General features: G+C 38.2%; 1 protein-coding gene and 1 long non-coding RNA gene across 4 annotated transcripts in view; one reads left to right on the top strand and one right to left on the bottom strand.

Moving 5' to 3' along the window:
* The window catches only part of LOC140635086 (uncharacterized), a 45,881-nt gene that overhangs the window by 15,876 nt on the left and 9,856 nt on the right, over positions 1-20,149 (top strand). The window lies entirely within an intron of this gene.
* The window catches only part of PSMA8 (proteasome 20S subunit alpha 8), a 123,261-nt gene continuing 116,744 nt past the window's right edge, over positions 13,633-20,149 (bottom strand). For 2 of the 3 annotated variants that reach the window (XM_072829098.1, XM_072829097.1), the window contains 3 exons: positions 17,570-17,689; positions 17,395-17,457; positions 13,633-14,246 (listed from right to left, as the gene is read on the bottom strand). In XM_072829098.1, coding sequence (XP_072685199.1) covers positions 14,154-14,246; positions 17,395-17,457; positions 17,570-17,689 — 276 coding nt within the window. In that variant the 3' untranslated portion in view covers positions 13,633-14,153. Of the gene's footprint in view, positions 14,247-17,116; positions 17,235-17,394; positions 17,458-17,569; positions 17,690-20,149 lie in introns of all 3 variants that reach the window. The other variant, XR_012032439.1, reaches the window with a different exon arrangement.

Raw genomic sequence — 20,149 nt, 5'->3', positions numbered from 1 at the left:
TAAGACCCAAAAGTTCTTGATGCAGACATTTCTAATGCTGCCATTCTTAGGAGGTTAAGGGTTACTATTATTCTGAGTTTAGTACTTCCCCACGAAAACCCTTCTTTTCTTCTTTCTGGAATGAATCTTTGATTCTTTTAACCAAAGATCTCAACTAAAATGGGCATGGGCAAATCATGACACAATCAGCAAAGTCCAGGTATCATGTATGAATAAAGAGCCCTTGAATTGTCCCACATTTCAGTGAGCCAGGCTAGCCTGAAATGCATGATCCTCACATGTTATATGCATTTCAAAGTCAGAATTGTAACTTACAAACACATCATTTAGAGAACTTTTCAAATTCTCTTTCCTGTTTTATCCATTATCAATAAATATAACATTATGTTAAAATAATTTAAGAAATGTATCATCTTAGCCAGTTGTTTCATATATCATATGAATATCATAAATATTTTATATCTTTTAAGTAGGAAACATGGTAACAATTAGTATTTGACTTGGGATTTTTTTAAAGACTTATTTTAGAGAGAGTGCATGCATGGGGGGGAGGGGCAAAAGGAGAAGCAAACCGGTTCAACACTCGTAAAACAATCAATGTGATTCATCCTATCAGCAAGAGAAAAACCAAGAACCATATGATCCTCTCATCAGATGCAGAGAAAGCATTTGACAAAACACAGCATCCATTCCTGATCAAAACTCTTCAGAGTGTAGGGATAGAGGGAACATTCCTCAACATCTTAAAAGCCATCTACGAAAAGCCCACAGCAAATATCATTCTCAATGGGGAAGCACTGGGAGCCTTTCCCCTAAGATCAGGAACAAGACAAGGATGTCCACTCCCACCACTGCTATTCAACATAGTACTGGAAGTCCTAGCCTCAGCAATCAGACAACAAAAAGACATTAAAGGCATTCAAATTGGCAAAGAAGAAGTCAAACTCTCCCTCTTCGCCGATGACATGATACTCTACATAGAAAACCCAAAAGTCTCCACCCCAAGATTGCTAGAACTCATACAGCAATTCGGCAATGTGGCAGGATACAAAATCAATGCCCAGAAATCAATGGCATTTCTATACACTAACAATGAGACTAAAGAAAGAGAAATTAAGGAGTCAATCCCATTTACAATTGCACCCAAAAGCATAAGATACCTAGGAATAAACCTAACCAAAGAGGTAAAGGATCTATACCCTAAAAACTATAGAACACTTCTAAAAGAAATTGAGGAAGGCACAAAGAGATGGAAAAATATTCCATGCTCATGGATTGGCAGAATTAATATTGTGAAGATGTCAATGTTACCCAGGGCAATTTACATGTTTAATGCAATCCCTATCAAAATACCATGGACTTTCTTCAGAGAGTTAGAACAAAGTATTTTAAGATTTGTGTGGAATCAGAAAAGACCCCGAATAGCCAGGGGAATTTTAAAAAAGAAAACCATATCTGGGGGCATCACAATGCCAGATTTCAGGTTGTACTACAAAGCTGTGGTCATCAAGACAGTGTGGTACTGGCACAAAAACAGACACATAGATCAATGGAACAGAATAGAGAATCCAGAGGTGGACCCTGAACTTTATGGTCAACTAATATTTGATAAAGGAGGAAAGACTATCCATTGGAAGAAAGACAGTCTCTTCAATAAATGGTGCTGGGAAAATTGGACAGCCACGTGCAGAAGAGTGAAACTAGACCATTTTCTTACACCATACACAAAGGTAAACTCAAAATGGATGAAAGATCTAAATGTGAGACAAGATTCCACCAAAATCCTAGAGGAGAACACAGGCAACACCCTTTTTGAACTCAGCCACAGTAACTTCTTGCAAGATACATCCACGAAGGCAAAAGAAAACAAAAGCAAAAATGAACTATTGGGACTTCATCAAGATAAGAAGCTTTTGCACAGCGAAGGATACAGTCAACAAAACTAAAAGACAACCTACAGAATGGGAGAAGATATTTGCAAATGACGTATCAGATAAAGGGCTAGTTTCCAAGATCTATAAAGAACTTCTTAAACTCAACACCAAAGAAACAATCCAATCATGAAATGGGCAAAAGACATGAAGAGAAATCTCACAGAGGAAGACATAGACATGGCCAACATGCACATGAGAAAATGCTCTGCATCACTTGCCATCAGGGAAATACAAATCAAAACCACAATGAGATACCACCTCACACCAGTGAGAATGGGGAAAATTAACAAGGCAGGAAACAACAAATGTTGGAGAGGATGCGGAGAAAAGGGAACCCTCTTACACTGTTGGTGGGAATGTGAACTGGTGCAGCCACTCTGGAAAACTGTGTGGAGGTTCCTCAAAGAGTTAAAAATAGACCTGCCCTACAACCCAGCAATTGCACTGTTGGGGATTTACCCCAAAGATTCAAATGCAGTGAAACGCCGAGACACCTGCACCCCGATGTTTATAGCAGCAATGTCCACAATAGCCAAACTGTGGAAGGAGCCTTGGTGTCCATCGAAAGATGAATGGATAAAGAAGATGTGGTTTATGTATACAATGAAATATTACTCAGCCAACAGAAACGACAAATACCCACCATTTGCTTCAATGTGGATGGAACTGGAGGGTATTATGCTGAGCGAAGTAAGTCAATTGGAGAAGGACAAACATTGTACGTTCTCATTCATTTGGGGAATATAAATAATAGTGAAAGGGAATATAAGGGAAGGGAGAAGAAATGTGTGGGAAATATCAGAAAGGGAGACAGAACATAAAGACTCCTAACTCCGGGAAACGAACTAGGGGTGGTGGAAAGGGAGGAGGGCGGGGGGTGGGGGTGAATGGGTGACGGGCACTGAGGGGGGCACTTGTCGGGATGAGCACTGGGTGTTATTCTGTATGTTGGTAAATTGAACACCAATAAAAAATAAATTTATTATAAAAAAAAGAGAGGCAAATCCAAATGGACTATGCTGCTGAGCTCAGAGCCTGATGTAGGGCTCAATCCCAGAACCCTGAGATCATGAGCCGAAACCTAGAGTCGGTAGCTCAACTGACTGCATCATCCAGATACCTCATTTGACTTGAGATTTTTAAGTTTTAATCTAAATGAATGGCTCTGTACTATTTATTATTTATTAAGAACCTATGATATGGCCAGCACTGTTCTAGGCCCTGGCCATTTACCAATAATAAAACAGATGTGGAACTTAAAATTTTAATGGGGAGGGGCAGTCAGTAAACATGTACACATATTTTGGGTGTTGGGGAATGGGCATTCTATTTTATATATGGTGGTCAGGAAATGCCTCTCTGAAAAGGTGACACTTGAGCAACAAGTGAAGGTACAGAAGCAGGTCATGCCCATATAAAGTGGGGATAGAGTGATCCAGGCAGAGGACCCAGTTAGTGCCAAGGCCCTGAGTCAGAAGCCTCCTTAGGGCATATGAGGAACAACAGTGAGGTGAGTATGGCTGTAGCTGAAGGAGGGAGGACAGCAATGGGCCAAAGGACAAGAAATGAGGTGGAGAGGAGGGGTGGGGGGGAGTAAGGAGGAGATCATATAGGCTACATGTAGATTTTTCCTAAATATGTAGCTGATGAGACCTAACAAGTTCCTAGGTGATACCCATGCATCCTAGGAATTGCCTGGGAACATGACAGAAAAGACTGTTGGGTTCCACCCCAGACCTATTGAATCAGAGCCTGTGTGTGTATATATCATCTATGTAACACATGTATATAACATAAACAACACATGTTTATACATACATATGTCCAAGTATGAGGAACACTACAGTTCAGTTCAGTTTATGTAAGTTAACTCTCCTCCATAAGAAGTTAACAGTTCAGTTTATGTAAGTTAACTCTCCTCCATAAGAAGAAATAAGAAACCACAATTAGCACTTTTTTTTTTAATTTTTATTTATTTATTTATGATAGTCACAGAGAGAGAGGCAGAGACACAGGCAGAGGGAGAAGCAGGCTCCATGCACCGGGAGCCCAACGTGGGACTCGATCCCGGGTCTCCAGGATCGCGCCCTGGGCCAAAGGCAGGCGCCAAACCACTGCGCCACCCAGGCATCCCCCACAATTAGCACTTTTTAAAAAACTTTAAGATAAGGATGAATTTTATTTCTGCCAAAAATACTGGGATTTTGAAAGGGATCACAATGACCTCTGTAGCTAGTTTTGGGTAGTATTGACATCTTAGCAACATTAGGTCTTCCATTCTGTGAACACAGGTGACTTTCCATTTGTGTCATCTTTAATTTTTTTCAGCAGTGTTTTGTAGTTCTTAGTGTATAAGCCTTTGCCTCCTCGGTTAAATTTATTCCTAAGAATTTTATTCTTTTTGTTGCTATTCTACATGGAATTTCTTAATTTTCTTTTCTGGATTGTTTAGTTTTAGTATATAAAACTCAACTAAAGTTGTTGATTTTTTTATCCTACGACTTTGGTATTCTAAAGATTTCATAAGAAAAAAAAAGCTGTTATAATAAACAAATATGTGCAAACAGATAATTATACTTCTTTCTTTCCAATTTGGATACCTTTTCTATCTTGTTTTTCTTGCCCAATTGCTTTGGCTAAGACTCCCAAAACTTAGTACTGTGTTAAATATAAGTGGTGAAAGTGGCATCCTTGTCTTTCTCTTGATCTTATGGGGAAAGCTTTCAGGCTTTTACCACTGATTTTGATGTTAGCTTTGGGTTTTTCAAAAATGCCCTTCATCATATTGAGGAAGTTTCCTTCTGTTTCCGGCATACTGAGTGTTTTTTTTTTTTTTTTTTTTTTTTTATTGTTTTTCTGTTGGTTTTGTTTTTAATCGCAGTAGATGGGCCAAACTCTTTCTTTTGCCATTTGGTACTTTAATGTACACAGAAATCTTGGGAACATTTGAAAATGGCATGTTGGGGCTCTTGGCTAGCTTAGTTGGAAAAACATATGATTCTTGATCTCAGGGTCATGAGTTCAAGCCCTACATTGGGTATAGAGATTACATACATACATACATAAATCTTTTTTTTTTTTTTTAAAGATTATTTGTGAGACAGAGAGAGAGCACGAGCAAGGGTAGGGAAGCCAGAGGGAGAGGGAAACATAGACTCCTCACTGAGCAGGGAGCCCGATGTGGGGCTCAATCCCAGGACCCTGGGATTATGACCCAAGCCGAGGGCAGACACCTAACCAACTGAGCCACCCAGGCGCCCCCATATATAAATCTTAAAAAGAAAATGGCATATTGAAGGTGGCAGAGCCAGAAAATAGGAGGAGTTTTGGTTCCTAGATTTTTGCTTGGAGAATTGCTATTGGCAATGGGATTTTTTTTAAAAAAGATTTTATTTTTAGTAATATCTACACCCAATGTGGGGCTCACATTTACAACCCCAAGATCAAGAATCTTAAAAAGAGGGTAATTTCCCAAACATATAGAAAGTTGTTACTTAAACAATGAGAAAAAAAAAAAAACCCAAAATCCATTGGAAAAATTAGGCAATGGATATGAACAATCAATGGAAGTAAACTTCAGAAGCCTTTAAATGAACGTGAAGATGTTTGACATCATTCATAATAAGAATGCAAATAGAATATTGGAAATTTTTTTAAAAAGTAAAAATGCAAAAAGTATTACAATTTCACCTATTTATTGGCAAAAAAAAGTTTTAAGCACTGTTGTATCAGCTTAGGTCAATTAAAGGAGCAAAACCACTATGATTCAGAATTGGCACTTTTCTATATAAATTAGACCCCATGCAATTTTGGGGGTTGATAGAGAAGTCCATGCCAGGCTGTTGCCTGTGTGTTGGGCCTGAAAGCACTCTGAATTGCTCAGCCTGGTAGTCAGGAAAGAAAGTTGGATGTGAAGAAGGGAGGGTCAGAATTCACTGTAACTCACAGAGACAGTACCTACATGTATCTTTTACCACCTACACCCATGTGATGCTTGTGACCTGCAAGAAAAGCCGGTGTCCTTTGGCATGAAGCTGCATGCATGCCTTGCCCAGTTCCCAAAAAGTCTGAAGGAAAAGAAACTGCAGAATATGGAGGAACTGGAGTAGCTATATGGTCCTGTATGCCTTCCCACACTAACAAAGCAAGCCAGTAAACCAGTATTCTTTGTGAGAGGCTACACTGCCTGGTGTCGTAAACTGAGCTGCTTTCCTTCAGCCTTTCAGATTTTGTACAAATTTCTCTTGTGGCCAACTAAAACTCAGAACCATAAAAAAAAAGAGAATTCTGGGAAATAGTTCCAGGTCAGCTGAGTTGACACCATACAAATCCAGTACAACTACCACGGGAAGGTGTAGAAAAGGAGAGATTCTCACTCATTGTTAGGAGAAAGAGATGACAAAAGTTTATTCATTGCAGCATCTGCAGTATCAACACTATGAACAGTTTAACACTATGAATGTATTCATCAATAGAAGACTGGTTGGTTAATAATTTATTGTTATATCTATACATTGGAAAGAATGATCGTCACATGAGAAAATCCTCAAATATAAAGTGAAAAAAGCAATATGTAGAATATACAGCATGGTACTTTTAATATATTAAAAGATATATTTTTTTCTATATGTAAAATACGTCAGTAGGAGTATATTGAAAACATCATTGGAAACATACTGATGATATGGTTGCCTGCAAGAAGAACTTAGTTCCTGGGGGACAAAAATGAGATGGAATATTTGATGATACAATTAAAAAAGTTATATACTATGTGAATGTATTATTTATTAAGAGTAAAAATATTTTAAAAATCCTTTCAAAGAAATTACACGCATTTCTTTTTTAAAAAAATATTTTATTTATTTGAGAAAGAGAGAGAGAGCATGAGCAGGGGGAAGGGCAGAGGGAGAGGGAGAAGCAAGCTCCCTGCTGAGCAGAGAGCCTGATACAGGCCTTAATCCCAATCCCGGGAATCTGGGAATCATGACCTGAGCTGAATACAGATGCTCAACCGACTGAGCCACCCAGAAGCCCCCACGTGCATTTATTTCTTCATGTTGTTTCCGGTATATGCCTTTTGAAATTAAGATCTTAAAAAATTCTAGTCACCTGTTTTCTCTATGATCTATAAAACACAATGTACCTTTATAATTCTTTATTAAAAACAGTGAGAAACTTTGTAATTTTTAATCAGATTAGGCATTTTTATAACCCTTCAGTAACCACTGAAAATGTATGTGGAGTTATGATAAAATAATCACTGGTACCAGTTCTTATGCCTTGTTCTCCTGGCTCCCAACAGACTCATTCACTATCCTGAATTTTGCAACAACCATTCCCTTGCTGTTCTTCAGTTTTACGCAAACATTGTATCTTTTATTTGTTTTCAAAGATCTTACTTATTTATTCATGAGAGAGAGAGAGAGAGAGAGAGAGAGGCAGAGACATAGGCAGAGGGAGAAGCAGGTTCCCCAGAGGGAGCCCGATATGGGACTCAATCCCCGAACCTAGGATCACACCCTGAGTGGAAGGCAGGCACTCAGCCACTGAGCCACTCAGGCGTCCCAAACATTGTATCTTTTAAATACATATTTAGGGACACTGGGTGGCTCAGCGGTTAAGCATCTGCCTTTGGCTCAGGGCGTGATCCTGGGGTCGGGATCGAGTCCCACATCGGGCTCCCTGCATGAAGCCTGCTTCTCCCTCTGCGTATGTCTCTGCCTTTCTCTCTCTCTGTGTCTCTCATGAATAAATAAAACCTTTTTTAAAAAAACTATATTTAGCTTTGTAGGTCTTGAGGCTTTCTAGAAACATTACATTGTACTTTCTCACAAATGGCTTTAGTTTTTGCTCAATATGATGTTTTTAGATATATTCATATTGACCCATGTAGCTGTAGTGACTTCTTTTCCCTTTCTATATGGTATGCTACTATATGAATATATCGTAATTTATTCATTCATTCTGTTGATGAACATTAGGTTACTTCATATATGTATGTATATGTATGTTGTTATCACAAACTACATGATTATTTTTATGCACATATGCTAGAGTTTCTGTAGGTTGTATGCCTTGGAGTGGCATTGCTTGGCTAGAGGGGGCACTTGCCTCTTTGACATTACTAGATCTCATTAACTTGCTGCCCGGAGCAGCTGGCCTGGTCTAGAGTCCTAATAGCAGTAGGTAGGAGTTCTTGTGGCTCCAGATGCTCATCAACATTTTATACATATTTTTTTACATAGTCCTTTTTAATTTTTGCAGCCTAATAGCTGCAAAATAATATGTCAGCATAGTTTTGTTTTGCTTTTAATTTTTAGGGGCACCTGGGTGGCTCCGTTGGGTAAGTGTCTGCCTTCGGCTCAGATCATGATCCCAGGGTCCTGGGATTGAGCTTCACGTCAGGCTCCCTGCTCATCAGGGAGTCTGTTTCTCCCTTTTCTCCTTGCTTGTGTTCTCTCTTAATATCTCTCTCTCAAATAAATAAAATCTTTAAAAAACAATTATTTTTAGAGAGAGTGAGAGCATGCACATGTGCATGAAAGGGGGATCATGACCTGAGGTGAAGTCAAGAATCAGAGGCTTAACCAGCTGAGCCACCCAGGCAGGCATCCCTCACCGTATTTGTAGGGCTCATTTCCTGGATTAGTCTAGTAGAACATCACTTCGTAAGTTCTCCATGAAGAGAAAATCGTTCCACTTTCCTCTTCTGCAAACTGCCTGCTCACATGTTCCACTCATTTTTCTGATGCATTGCATTTTCATTCCTGTGAACCAGCAATTCTTTATAAATTCCAGACACCTAGCTTTCACCAGTTATTTGTATTACAAATGTCTTCTCTCATTTTTTTTAAAGATTTTATTTATTTATTATGAGAGAGAGAGGCAGAGACACAGGCAGAGGGAGAAGCAGACTCCACGCAGGGAGCCCAACATGGGACCTGAGCCCAGGACTCCAAGATCCCACCCCAGGCCGAAGGCACTAAACCGCTGAGCCACCGGGGCTGCCCTCTTTTCTCATTTTTGGCCTATCTTTTCACCTTCTTTATCTTTTGGTTTGGAGAGGTTTTCCATTTTCAGGTAGCTGAATTATCAATCTTTTCCTTAAGTGTTAGCACTTTTGTATTTTGTTTAGAAATTCTATCCTTATACCACCAAGGTCTTAAAGATACTTTCCTGTGTTGTCTTCTAAAAGTTTTATGTTTTATGTTTAGGTCTTTAATTCCTCTAGAATTGATTTTATTAGAATGAAGTAGATCCAGTTTTCTTTTCAAATGGGTAACCAGTTGTCCTGTTGCCATTTATTGAAGAATTCATACCTTACCCACTGATATGCAATACTAACTGCTATAAACCAAGTACCCCAGTATGGGTAGATGTGTTCCTAGGTGCTCTGTTGCCTGATTCTTAGTCTGCTTTTATTCCATATACCAATACGAACAGGGCAGCACCAGCATCTATCAAAATGCCTTCTCTGATTTTCAGATCCCTTTCTGATTTTGGCCTCTAGGGATTTCCCTTGTGAGCTCAGCTATGCATTTAAAAGGATGTTTCATCCAGCATTAGATTTCATCATGTATTTCTATGTCCGTAGTTGAGAGATTTCTCAGACTATCTAGTTAACCACAACCCAGTGATGTAAAGTGAAGTTGCTTAGCTGATTCCTAAAACCAAATGCTTGTGATTATCTCACCTTAAGGATATGAGGCAAAAAAGAAAAAACAAAAAACACAAGGTGCTTGTGTATCAAGGAACTATCTCTCAATAAAAGAAATAAAGATGACATTTTTAAATAGCAAACATGTTGGAATACGTTTTGGCTAAAGCTTCACATTAAACAAAAAATTGCATTAGGAAGATCAGCAAAACCTGGTCAAAATTATACTTAGGTATCCAAAGTAAAATAAAGCAAATGAGCCAAAAATAATCAGACCCTCATGCCTGTTACAGGAAGAATAAAGCCAATGAGATAGATATACAAGTTCTGTCATGAAACAGCTTTGGGGGGCGGGGGGATATGGGAAAATGTGTCCATTCTGATGGACAGCTGTGGTAGCAAAGCACTATAAGCATCAGCACTATGGACATCAATTATATGCGTCTCATGATAGTTATTAAGAGAATTAAATGAGGGCAGCGGGGGGATCCCTGAGTGGCTCAGTGGTTTAGCGCCTGCCTTTGGCCCAGGGCATGATCCTGGAGTCCCGTGTCGGGCTCCCGGCATGGAGCCTGCTTCTCCCTCTGCCTGTGTCTCTGCCTCTCTCTCTCTCTCTCTCTCTCTCTCTCTCTCTGTGTCTATCATGAATAAATAAATAAATCTTTAAAAAACAAATAAATGAGGGCAGCCCCAGTGGCCCAGCAATTTAGCGCTGCCTTTGGCCCGGGGTGTGATCCTGGAGACCTGGGATCAAGTCCCACGTCAGGCTCCCTGCATGGAGCCTGCTTCTCCCTCTGCCTGTGTCTCTGCCTCTCTCTCTCTCTCTCTCTCTCTCTCTCTCTCCTCTCTCTGTGTGTGTCTGTCATGAATGAATAAATAAAATCTTTAAAAAAAAGAGACTTAAATGAGTTAATGTTTGTAAAGAACTCAAAAGTGTCTGGTATGTAGTATTATGTGAGTACTTCTTAAATAAAAATGGGTAGAATTACAACCATACCATTTGGATGGTGTGTTCCTATTACCCCCAGTTGGGAAGCATGGAATCCACAGAGCTGAGCAATGGTTCAGAGAAGAGTCATTAATATTTTATCTATTTATAGCCAAATCCATCCAGAGGTATAGAATGTCCTCAGACCGGAGGTAGATATTGGGAGATAGGGAGATATAACCACTTTTTTGCAGTTAGTACACAAAATAGGTCTCATTTTTTTTTAAAGATCTGGTATTGTGTGCTACATTTACTAGGCAAGATCTAAACAAATTAGCCTATAACCAACAGCAACATGCTTCATATCAAGTTCACAGATTATAAGGGAAACGCACTTTTCATTATTCATATAACTTGTCAGAATGGCCTCAACAATTTGGCATATGGTACAAGGACCATATCTTGTTCATTTCTGGTACCTGGCACAAAGGGAATGTTCAATCAGGCATGAGTGGTTGGGGAATGGAACTTCAAATTACTGTATCTTCTAAAGGTTTCCTAGGGCCATAATAGCATATTCCTTTCTTCCTGAAGCCCTTCCATTCTTATTTCACCAGGCTTGGAATCCTTTTAGGGGCCCTGCCTACTATGTCTCTCCTTCACTATAATGTTCAACGGAAGCCAAAGAAATAGTAAATTGGCTTCTACACGATGTAAGAGAGATGATTTTTCTCTCCATTCCCAATTTCTGATATTTGCAAAAAAGTCTGCAAATTAACACAGCTCAATGAGCATGTTCTAAGTCTTAGCCATAGACAAGCTATGGAAACAGAGATGGGGGTATCCCTGGGTGGCTCAGCAGTTTAGAGCCTGCCTTTGGCCTGGGGCATGATCCTGGAGTCCTGGGATCAAGTCCCGCATCAGGCTCCTTGTGGAGCCTGCTTCTCCCTATGCCTGTGTCTCTGCCTCTCTCTTTCTCTTTCTCTCTCTCTCTCATGAATAAATAGATAAAATCTTAAAAAAAAAAAAAAAAAAAAAGAAGCTTACAGTCTGGTGGGAAAGACACACATTAAAAAAAAAGAAGAAACAGAGATGAAAGAGAGGTAAATCCCAGCCCTGCCTCCTGAAGAACTTCTAGTTGAGTAATGAAAACAGAAACCCAGAACTTCAGAACATTCATCCCCCTTAAAAAAAAAAAAAAGAACATTCATCCCCCTTGTAATTATAATTATTTGTTTAATACTCACCTTTTCACTACACAGTAATGAGGACAAATCAGTCTCTTTACCACTATATCCCTAGCAGTGTCTGCCACTTAAAACACCCAGTATTTGTCAAATATTTATTGTCAAATATTGTATCAAGACTATCAAGGATTCACAATGGGCTCACTGAAGTATTAGCAGAGTATTTTAGACACCCTGCCTTTATATTGTATGTGGGGTATGCTGTGTGTTGAAAGAGAAACCTTCAGTAGGAGCTGATCATTGATTATCAAAGTTGTGGGGTTCTTTTTCCAAAGTGATAAAATTTTGGTTAGCAAGCCTTCTGCGTAGGAAGCACCTTTGCTACTGGAAAGTTAAAAGGGGCCAGGAAATGATAGGGGACGGTATTTGTTTTTGATTCTAAGTTTTATTTTATTTTTTTTTAATTCTATATAATTAATTAATTTGAGAGAGCAAGCGAGAGACCACATGAGCAGGGGGAGGGGAAAAGGCAAAGGGAGAAAGAGAAGCAGACTCCCTGCAGAGCAGAAAGCCTGATGAAGGCTCACCTAGGACCCTGAGATCAGGACCTGAGCCCAAGGCAGCTGCCTAACCAACTGAGCCACCTAGGCACCCCTGATTTTAAGTTTTAAAGAGGAAGGGTATAGTATGACTCAAAGTCAAGAACCATAGTATACCAAAACAAAACAAGAGGAAGGGTATAGGGAGCCACAAAATTTCATGGTTCTAATGAAACTAGAAATGCAGTCAGGGCATAAGTCAGAATGGAATACAGACTGTACCTCCTGCCCCAGAGAATGCCCTGCAGTCTTTCTGTCTGAGGAAGTGAAATGTACCAGCAGCAGGCCACAGGAATTTGGTACAAGATGAATACCAGCAGGGTGGCCTTGTTAAGGTGTTTGTGTCTCTTAAAATTCTGACTCTGCTCTTTACTTTCCCCTTGCTTCAGAGCACTACAACCACCAATGGCTTAGATCTTCTTGAGAGCTGTTTATCCAAACTGATTTTTTTCTTTACTAAATACCTTGAGCTTTTCATGCCCCTGTAAAAACTCAACCTCTCTCTTCCTTGTTTTCAAAAAGAACATTAAAAAAAGAGAAAAAAGACAGAGCTCTCAAATAGTAAGATATACAGGCTTTTGTTTTTATGCCTACTATCTTTTGTCTTCAAAAATATAACCTCATTACAGGCATTAAGCATATTTTTGTGGACCCTCAATGTGGACAGGGATCACTTTTTATATTTATTTTATTACTCCCAATAAGCCTAGCTCAGTGCCAAGCACATAGTAAGCACTCAGACAGCCATGGAACAGGTAACAAACCTAACACACTGTACACTCTTTAAGATAAGGAAGGGCAGCCCAGGTGGCTCAGCGGTTTAGCACTGCCTTCAGCCCAGGGCCTGATCCTGCAGACCCGGAATCGTGTCCCGCATCAGACTCCTGGTGGGGAGCCTGCTTCTCCCTCTGCCTGTGTCTCTGTCTCTCTCTGTGTCTCTCATGAATAAATAAATCTTTAAAAAAAAGATAAAATAAAAATTGAAATTAAGAATTACATGTGTTCATTTCTCTCGTTTTCCAATATATAGAGTACCCTATTTGGATGCCCTTAAAAGCTCTTAACTACACTTTATTTTTTTATTTTTCAAAGATTTTGTTTATTCATGAAAGACACAGAGAGAGGCAGAGACATAGGCGGAAGAAGAAGCAGGCTCCCTACAGGGAGCCTAATGCAGGACTGGATCCCAGGACCCCTGGATCATGACCTGAGCCAAAGGCAGATGCTCAACCACTGAGCTACCCAGGTGCCCCACCACACTTTAACTACCTATTTAGATTAGGTCTTTAAATTTGTTCAATGAAAAAATAACATACTGCAACTTACGAAATGACAAAAATAGTATGTTTCAAAAAGAAGGCTCTGACAAAATTTTGGTAATTCAATACAAGGGTATTTTTATCATTTATCTAGAAGTACAACTCAGTATTCAGTTTATTTTGCAATAGCTATCTCTTTACCTGATACTCAATACCCAAACATCAACAAATTAATTTTTATTAAAAATCTTTTTAACAAATTATTAATTTTTTAAAATTAAGGTTTTTTTCTTAAATTTGTACAGATGAAGAAAAGTAACACACTGGACAAGTTATTAAGTATAGTCTCAGGCTTACATGGAATTGTGACTGCCTTCAACAATTAATAAAATTTGTTTTCAAAGATCTTCATACTAAGATATGTTTGTCTGTGTAGCCTACTGAAGACAGCCAGAAATGTGGCATTCTCAAGACAGCACATAACTACTAAATGTAATGCCACAAACCAACTTACTTTCTTTAAAACTTCACTAAGTAATTCCAAGGAGTACAATTAAACATTTTAGGTTCCTAATGTTCATCCTAAAAATTAGGTGGTCTTTTTGGACTTTTTCTTCTCTGCTTCTTCCTTTTCCTTTTCTATTTCTGTTACTTGTAATTCAATTTCTTTGGCACTAAACATCTGAAAAGAAAATATTTTAAAAAGCAAATTTCAATTATATCAGTAATTTCTAAATAGTTCCAATATGGAGGAACCAATTATATCTTATACATTTATATTTTCTATTTAAATTTTAATTTTATATCTTCAAAAATATGAATATATATATAAGCAAAATACTTATAACAAATATGTACAAAATCTGAATTCTGATATTTCCACGATCATTGTGCTAAGAAAGCAGGGCAAAGTGTTATATTGCATTACATATCCTATATATGCATATAACTCTGAAACATTTTAATGCAGGCTTATTCTATTTATGAGTAAGTAACTCATTATTTAACTCCCCCTCTCTACCCAATTATGTGATTCTGATAGGGTTTTGCCTATTTTATCAGCCATTAGAATAGCTACAGAGGTAGTAAAAAGATGATTTACACTGCTTTGTTTACAACTCCTTAAATATAAAGCAAAAATATTTATTTTATATAAATCAATTTTATTATATTTAAAATTAAAGATGGGAGCAACTTGCTCAAGGGTATACTATTAAACATCAATTTGCTGGAACTTAGGTCTAACTCTAAATTTAAACCCAAGTCTATCCAATTCCAAAGCATATACCCTATTTGCCACACAGCGTATCCTGAAATAGCATGTGGGTGGGCGGTCTAACTTTGCTGCCAGTGCACATACCATCCTACCGCACATTAGTAAGAAATATATGCATGACTGGGTGTGTATATTCATGTGGGTATATATTATATGTGTATATGATGGAGCTGGAAAGGTGACCCTGGCCTCGGTGGTTTTGTGTCTTTGTGGTGTTGGCATATCTATCCTGAGACCCTTAACAGCAGGGGTGACAACACAGCCCAGTTCTCTCCACATGCTGTGCTCAGCACCACAATTATTTTTGTGGGGCCATGCAGGGGCAGAACCTACACTCCACTCCCCATTTTTCTAACTCCCCATATCCCCATCTACTAATTGACTAGTCAAAAGTGAGAATGTGGTGTTAAAACAATGTAACAACTCAAAAAACAAAAACCCTACTGCTCCATCCAACACTGGTTTTAATATTATTTCCTCTTGAAATATTTCCTTCAAAACAAAGGTATATGTAAAATAATACTTTTTATTTTTTATTTATTTTTTTTAAGATTTTATTTATTTATTCATGAGAGACACAGAGAGAGAGAAAGGCAGAGACACAGGCAGAGGGAGAAGCAGGCTCCATGCAGGGAGTCCAATGTGGGACTCGATTCCGGGTCTCCAGGATCACACCCTGGGCTGAAGGCAGCACTAAACCGCTGAGCCACCCAGGCTACCCAAAATAATACTTTTTAAATAATATTTTATTTATTTATTTGCTAGAGAGAGGCGGAGAGAGCATAAGCAGGAGGGAAGAGCAAGGGGAGAGGGAGGAGCAGGCTCCCCGCTGAGCAGGGAGCCCTATGTGGGACTCAATCTTAGGACCGTGAGCTGAAGGCAGACGCTTAACCGACTGAGCCACCCAGATACCCCTAAAATAATATTTTTAGTATACTTTTCATATAGTTTCCCATGCTTTAAGTGCTTTTTACAAGCTCAGAGATTTGGCAAAATATACCATGTACAGTTCTACCTAAGGAACAACAGTGAACCACGTTTCAAATGATCTTTAGCCAATGAGTCCTCTATCACAGTACTCTGGACAATTTACTTTGTGATTCAGCAGTTTTAACCCATAATGCTACCAAAAAGTATACAAAAAATAATGCTAGTCTTGCTACAAAGAAATACAGAAAGGTTATTACACTAGGTATTAAAATTTAAGTCTTACAGAGGCTCAAGGCACTTTTAAGTGAAAAGAAGAGAACATAGATAAAAACTAGTAGCCAATCAAGGGATGGAGGCTTTTTGACATAATGAAGGATAATACTATGTAAGAAGCCTGGAGGCCCAACAATTATACAAATGATAGCTGAATGACACTGGCTGGAAGCATATCTTCATTTCAGAATATCTAAAAAGATAAGGATGGTAACGGCTCTCTACAGGAATACATTGTTTTAATTGTGCTTTGCGGATACTGGGGCGGAAGTATCTCTGGGGTTTTATTTTTTTTTTTAAGTAAGTTTTATGCCCAACATAGGGCTTGAGCTCACTATCCTGAGATCAAGAGTTGCATGCTTTAGGGAATCCCTGGGTGGCTCAGCGGTTTAGTGCTTTGGCCTTAGCCTTCGGCCCAGGGCGTGATCCTGGAAACCTGGTATCAAGTCCCACATCGGGCTCCCTGCATGGAGCCTGCTTGTCCCTCTGCCTGTGCTTCTGCCTCTCTCTCTCTCTCTCTCTCTCATGAATAAATAAAATCTTAAAAAAAAAAAAAAAAAAAGAGTTGCATGCTCTACCAACCTGCGTTTTCTACAAATTGAAAGTCTGTGGCAACCCTACATCAAGCAAGCTTATTTTGCACCCTTTTTCCAACAGCATTTGCTCACTTTGTATCTGTGTCACATTTTGGTAATTCTTGCAATATTTCAAATTTTTTCATTACTATTATATCTGTTGTGGTGATCTGTGATTGGTAATTATGACTCACTGACAGCTCAAATGCTAGCTAGCATTTTTTAGCATTGTATTTTTAAATTAAGATATGTATTTGTTTTTAGACTAATGCACACTTAAGAGACTACAGCATTGTGTAAATATAGCTTTTATATGCATTGGGAAACCAAAAAATTCATTTGACTTGCTTTATTGCAGTATCGGCTTAATAACAGTAGTTGGAACTGAATCCTCAGTATCTCTAAGGTAGGCTTGTATGTGGGGCTGGGAATACATCTCCAAAGACGATATATTATACCAATCCCATATATGACTACTCAGTAGGGGTTCTTACTTACAAGAATATATTCTAAATGGGGTAAGCCTAAATATAGATTTCAGCTCCTCTAAGTCTTCACAAAGGACCAAGGATAGGTAACTGCTTGCACAAGCACATACAAATTAGTGGACGTTAGCCTACAGAAACAAAACAGATGTCATCATAGTGTCAGTGGATGTTAATGGGCGTTTCAGGCTTTTAATGAAGATTCACAGGTGTCAACATTTTGACAAGATTCAACTGTTATCCAATTATTTTATGCTACAGATTTTTTTTTCTCTTTGGTTAATGACTTACTTTCAAAGGCTGGTTTCTTCTTATTATAGCAAGTTCAATGTTTTTTCCACCAGACTGGACAACCTAATGTAGAACAAGCACAATATTAAAATTACTTCACATTTTATTTTTAGTAAGGAAATAGATAAGAAAAAAAACACTTGTTTTTCTGAGTATGTTTTATTAGATCACTTACTTCTAGCAAAGCTCTTATTGCTAATTTGATAGCCTCATTGTCGTTTGCTATAGCATCTTCTGTGTAATTTTTTTCTAGAAATTCTCGGACTGTTTTAGCACTTCGGCCTATTGCATTTGCCTTGAAAAATACAAGGTAATTATTAATATCATTGCAATACAAATGAATTTATGGTCACTCAGTGAATTTCAGAGTTTACTGAGATATTTCTTACCAAATGAAAATTATAGTTTTTGAAAACTTAGGAAACATTTCAGCAGCTCATTTTGTTTCTATGTGAATAACATAGTCATGATTGCATGACTCATCTTCAAACATACCAATACCTTTTCCTGGTTAATGCCTTCTACTACTTTAATGGCTCTCAAGTCCTTGATAACCAGGGAAGACTGAAAAAGTTGAAATTCAAAATATATACAGAAGAAAGGAGGTATGACTTTGCAATGTAGTAAAAAAGGAGGAAAGAAAAGAGGGAAAAAAAGGACATTGACCCAAAGAACAAAACTGTTTACATGAATAAGGACTGTGTTCTTAGAACTTGAAAAAAAATGGTCATCTAATTACTGATTCATTATCTTTGATTCTATAAGTGAGTAAAGATTCTTCTGTCCTATTCCTCATTTTTCTTTGTTCTTTAGAAATTTTCATCAGATGAAGGAAAGAGGCACATGTTTTTCCTGGCTGCATAGCCACAGGTAGTATAGACATGTTTTTTTAATTTAGTCTAAATATCTAGGCAAGTATTAGTGATAATAATGATGATGATAAAGTAATTCTTATTAATAGAGCACTTATGAGCCAGACACTATGCTAAGCATTTTACATGGATTATTTCCGTTAGCCAATGCTAAACAATTAAATTATTTCCTTTAGCCAGCACAAAAACAATAGTTACTATTACTAAGCCCAGTTCATGAATGAAGAAATGGGGCTTGAAAAGGTTAAAATAAGCTATCTCAATTTCAATGCTATTAACATTTTAGCTGAATGATTTTTTGCTGTGGGGGGCTGTCCGGTACACTGTAGGATGTTTAGCAGCCTCTATCCATTAGATGCCAGTAGCATCCCCACCCCAGTTGTGACAGACAACTAAACATGTCTCTAGATATTGCCAAGTGTCTCTTAGAGGGTAGAAAACCACCCCTATTTGTGAACCAGTGGCCTGAATAATATTGCCTAAGATCACAGATGGGATAAATAGAAGAGCTGAGCTTTGAAACCAAGTAGTCTGAATTGACATTCCAAGCTCTGAAGTCTATAAACTATGCTGCCACATGCCCCTTTGCTATAATGACTGTAGAGAGAGGAAAGAACCAGCAGAAAGGCTCATGCTTTCACTGAAGGATCCCAGGACTGAATGAGCGAATGTCTCAGTTCTAACTAGCTATGGTTAGTATTATGATTATAGGAAAGAGATTTCAAAAGAGAGCATGAAGCATACCTTTTGTACTGCATGACAGTATATTGTTCTGGTTAGCAGAAGATTATTTTTACTTCACAGAATTTTTTATATTCCTTTATATTTCAAAGGATTAAAAAAAACACCTGTGAAATTTTAAAATAAATTTTGTGGCCTTGAAATTTCGCTAAGATCAAAGACTATAAGATAGGAGTTTATCCAGAAATCTGAGCCCTTAGAAGGTTACCTTATAAATTCCTGGTGACCTTCCTAATTCTTCTAAATGGTGGTGTAAAATTCTTTAATTCTTACTTACTTGGCTGGTTCCGTAAAATCTTATTCTTGCCATACTTATATCCCCACCCTTCTTCCAAGTCTATCACCCACCCTAGCCCACTTCAACAGACTGTTAGTTTTGTGATTTTTTTTTCTGCCTACCTATAGTGATTAATGATAATTTTCTATGGCAAAGATTATTAGCAGTCAACCCCCAAATCCATTCTTCCTTTGTGACAGAACTCTGGGCAGTGTGCTTGCTGAAAAGTGTCATTTCCTAGCGTCAGTTAATAGGAATATATAAGTAGAAATAAATGGGTGGAACTGTAGAAACTTTTGCTGCCTGGAATGCAGACAGGCTGGCTAGAGATCTGGTAGCCACAATGAGAGAGCATGGGCAAAGACTAAGATAATAAACAAATAAAATAAAATAAAATAAAAAAATAGAAGAGACAGAAAGCAGCAACCATCTATCTTCAAACTTATTACATGAGAAAAATAAATCTTTATGTGTTAACAATCATCATATCTCTGTGGTTAAGAGCCAAAACAATACCTCACAGATAAATCTTTGCATATCTTAAAGATATACAGAACAAAAATCGATGGGGCACTGGAATGGCTCAATCAGTTAAGTGTCTGCCTTTGGCTCAGGTCATGATCTCAGGGTCCTGGGATCACCCAGTGTAGGGCTCCTTGCTTAGTGGGGAGCCAACTTCTCCCTCTGCCACTCCCCCCACTCCTCTGCCACTCCCCCCACTTGTGCTCTTTCTCTCTATCAAATAAATAAAAATCTTTTTAAAAAGAATAAAAATTGATAAAGAAGATCATTTTGGCAGGAATACTTTACTTACTTTCGGAATTTCTTAGCTGATGAGTAATACAATAGTTCTTCTTTATGTGGT

This window comes from Canis lupus, chromosome 6 (assembly GCF_048164855.1).
Source record: "Canis lupus baileyi chromosome 6, mCanLup2.hap1, whole genome shotgun sequence".
In the NCBI taxonomy this organism is placed as follows: domain Eukaryota; kingdom Metazoa; phylum Chordata; class Mammalia; order Carnivora; family Canidae; genus Canis; species Canis lupus.
This window is presented reverse-complemented; position numbering and strand designations above follow the sequence as displayed.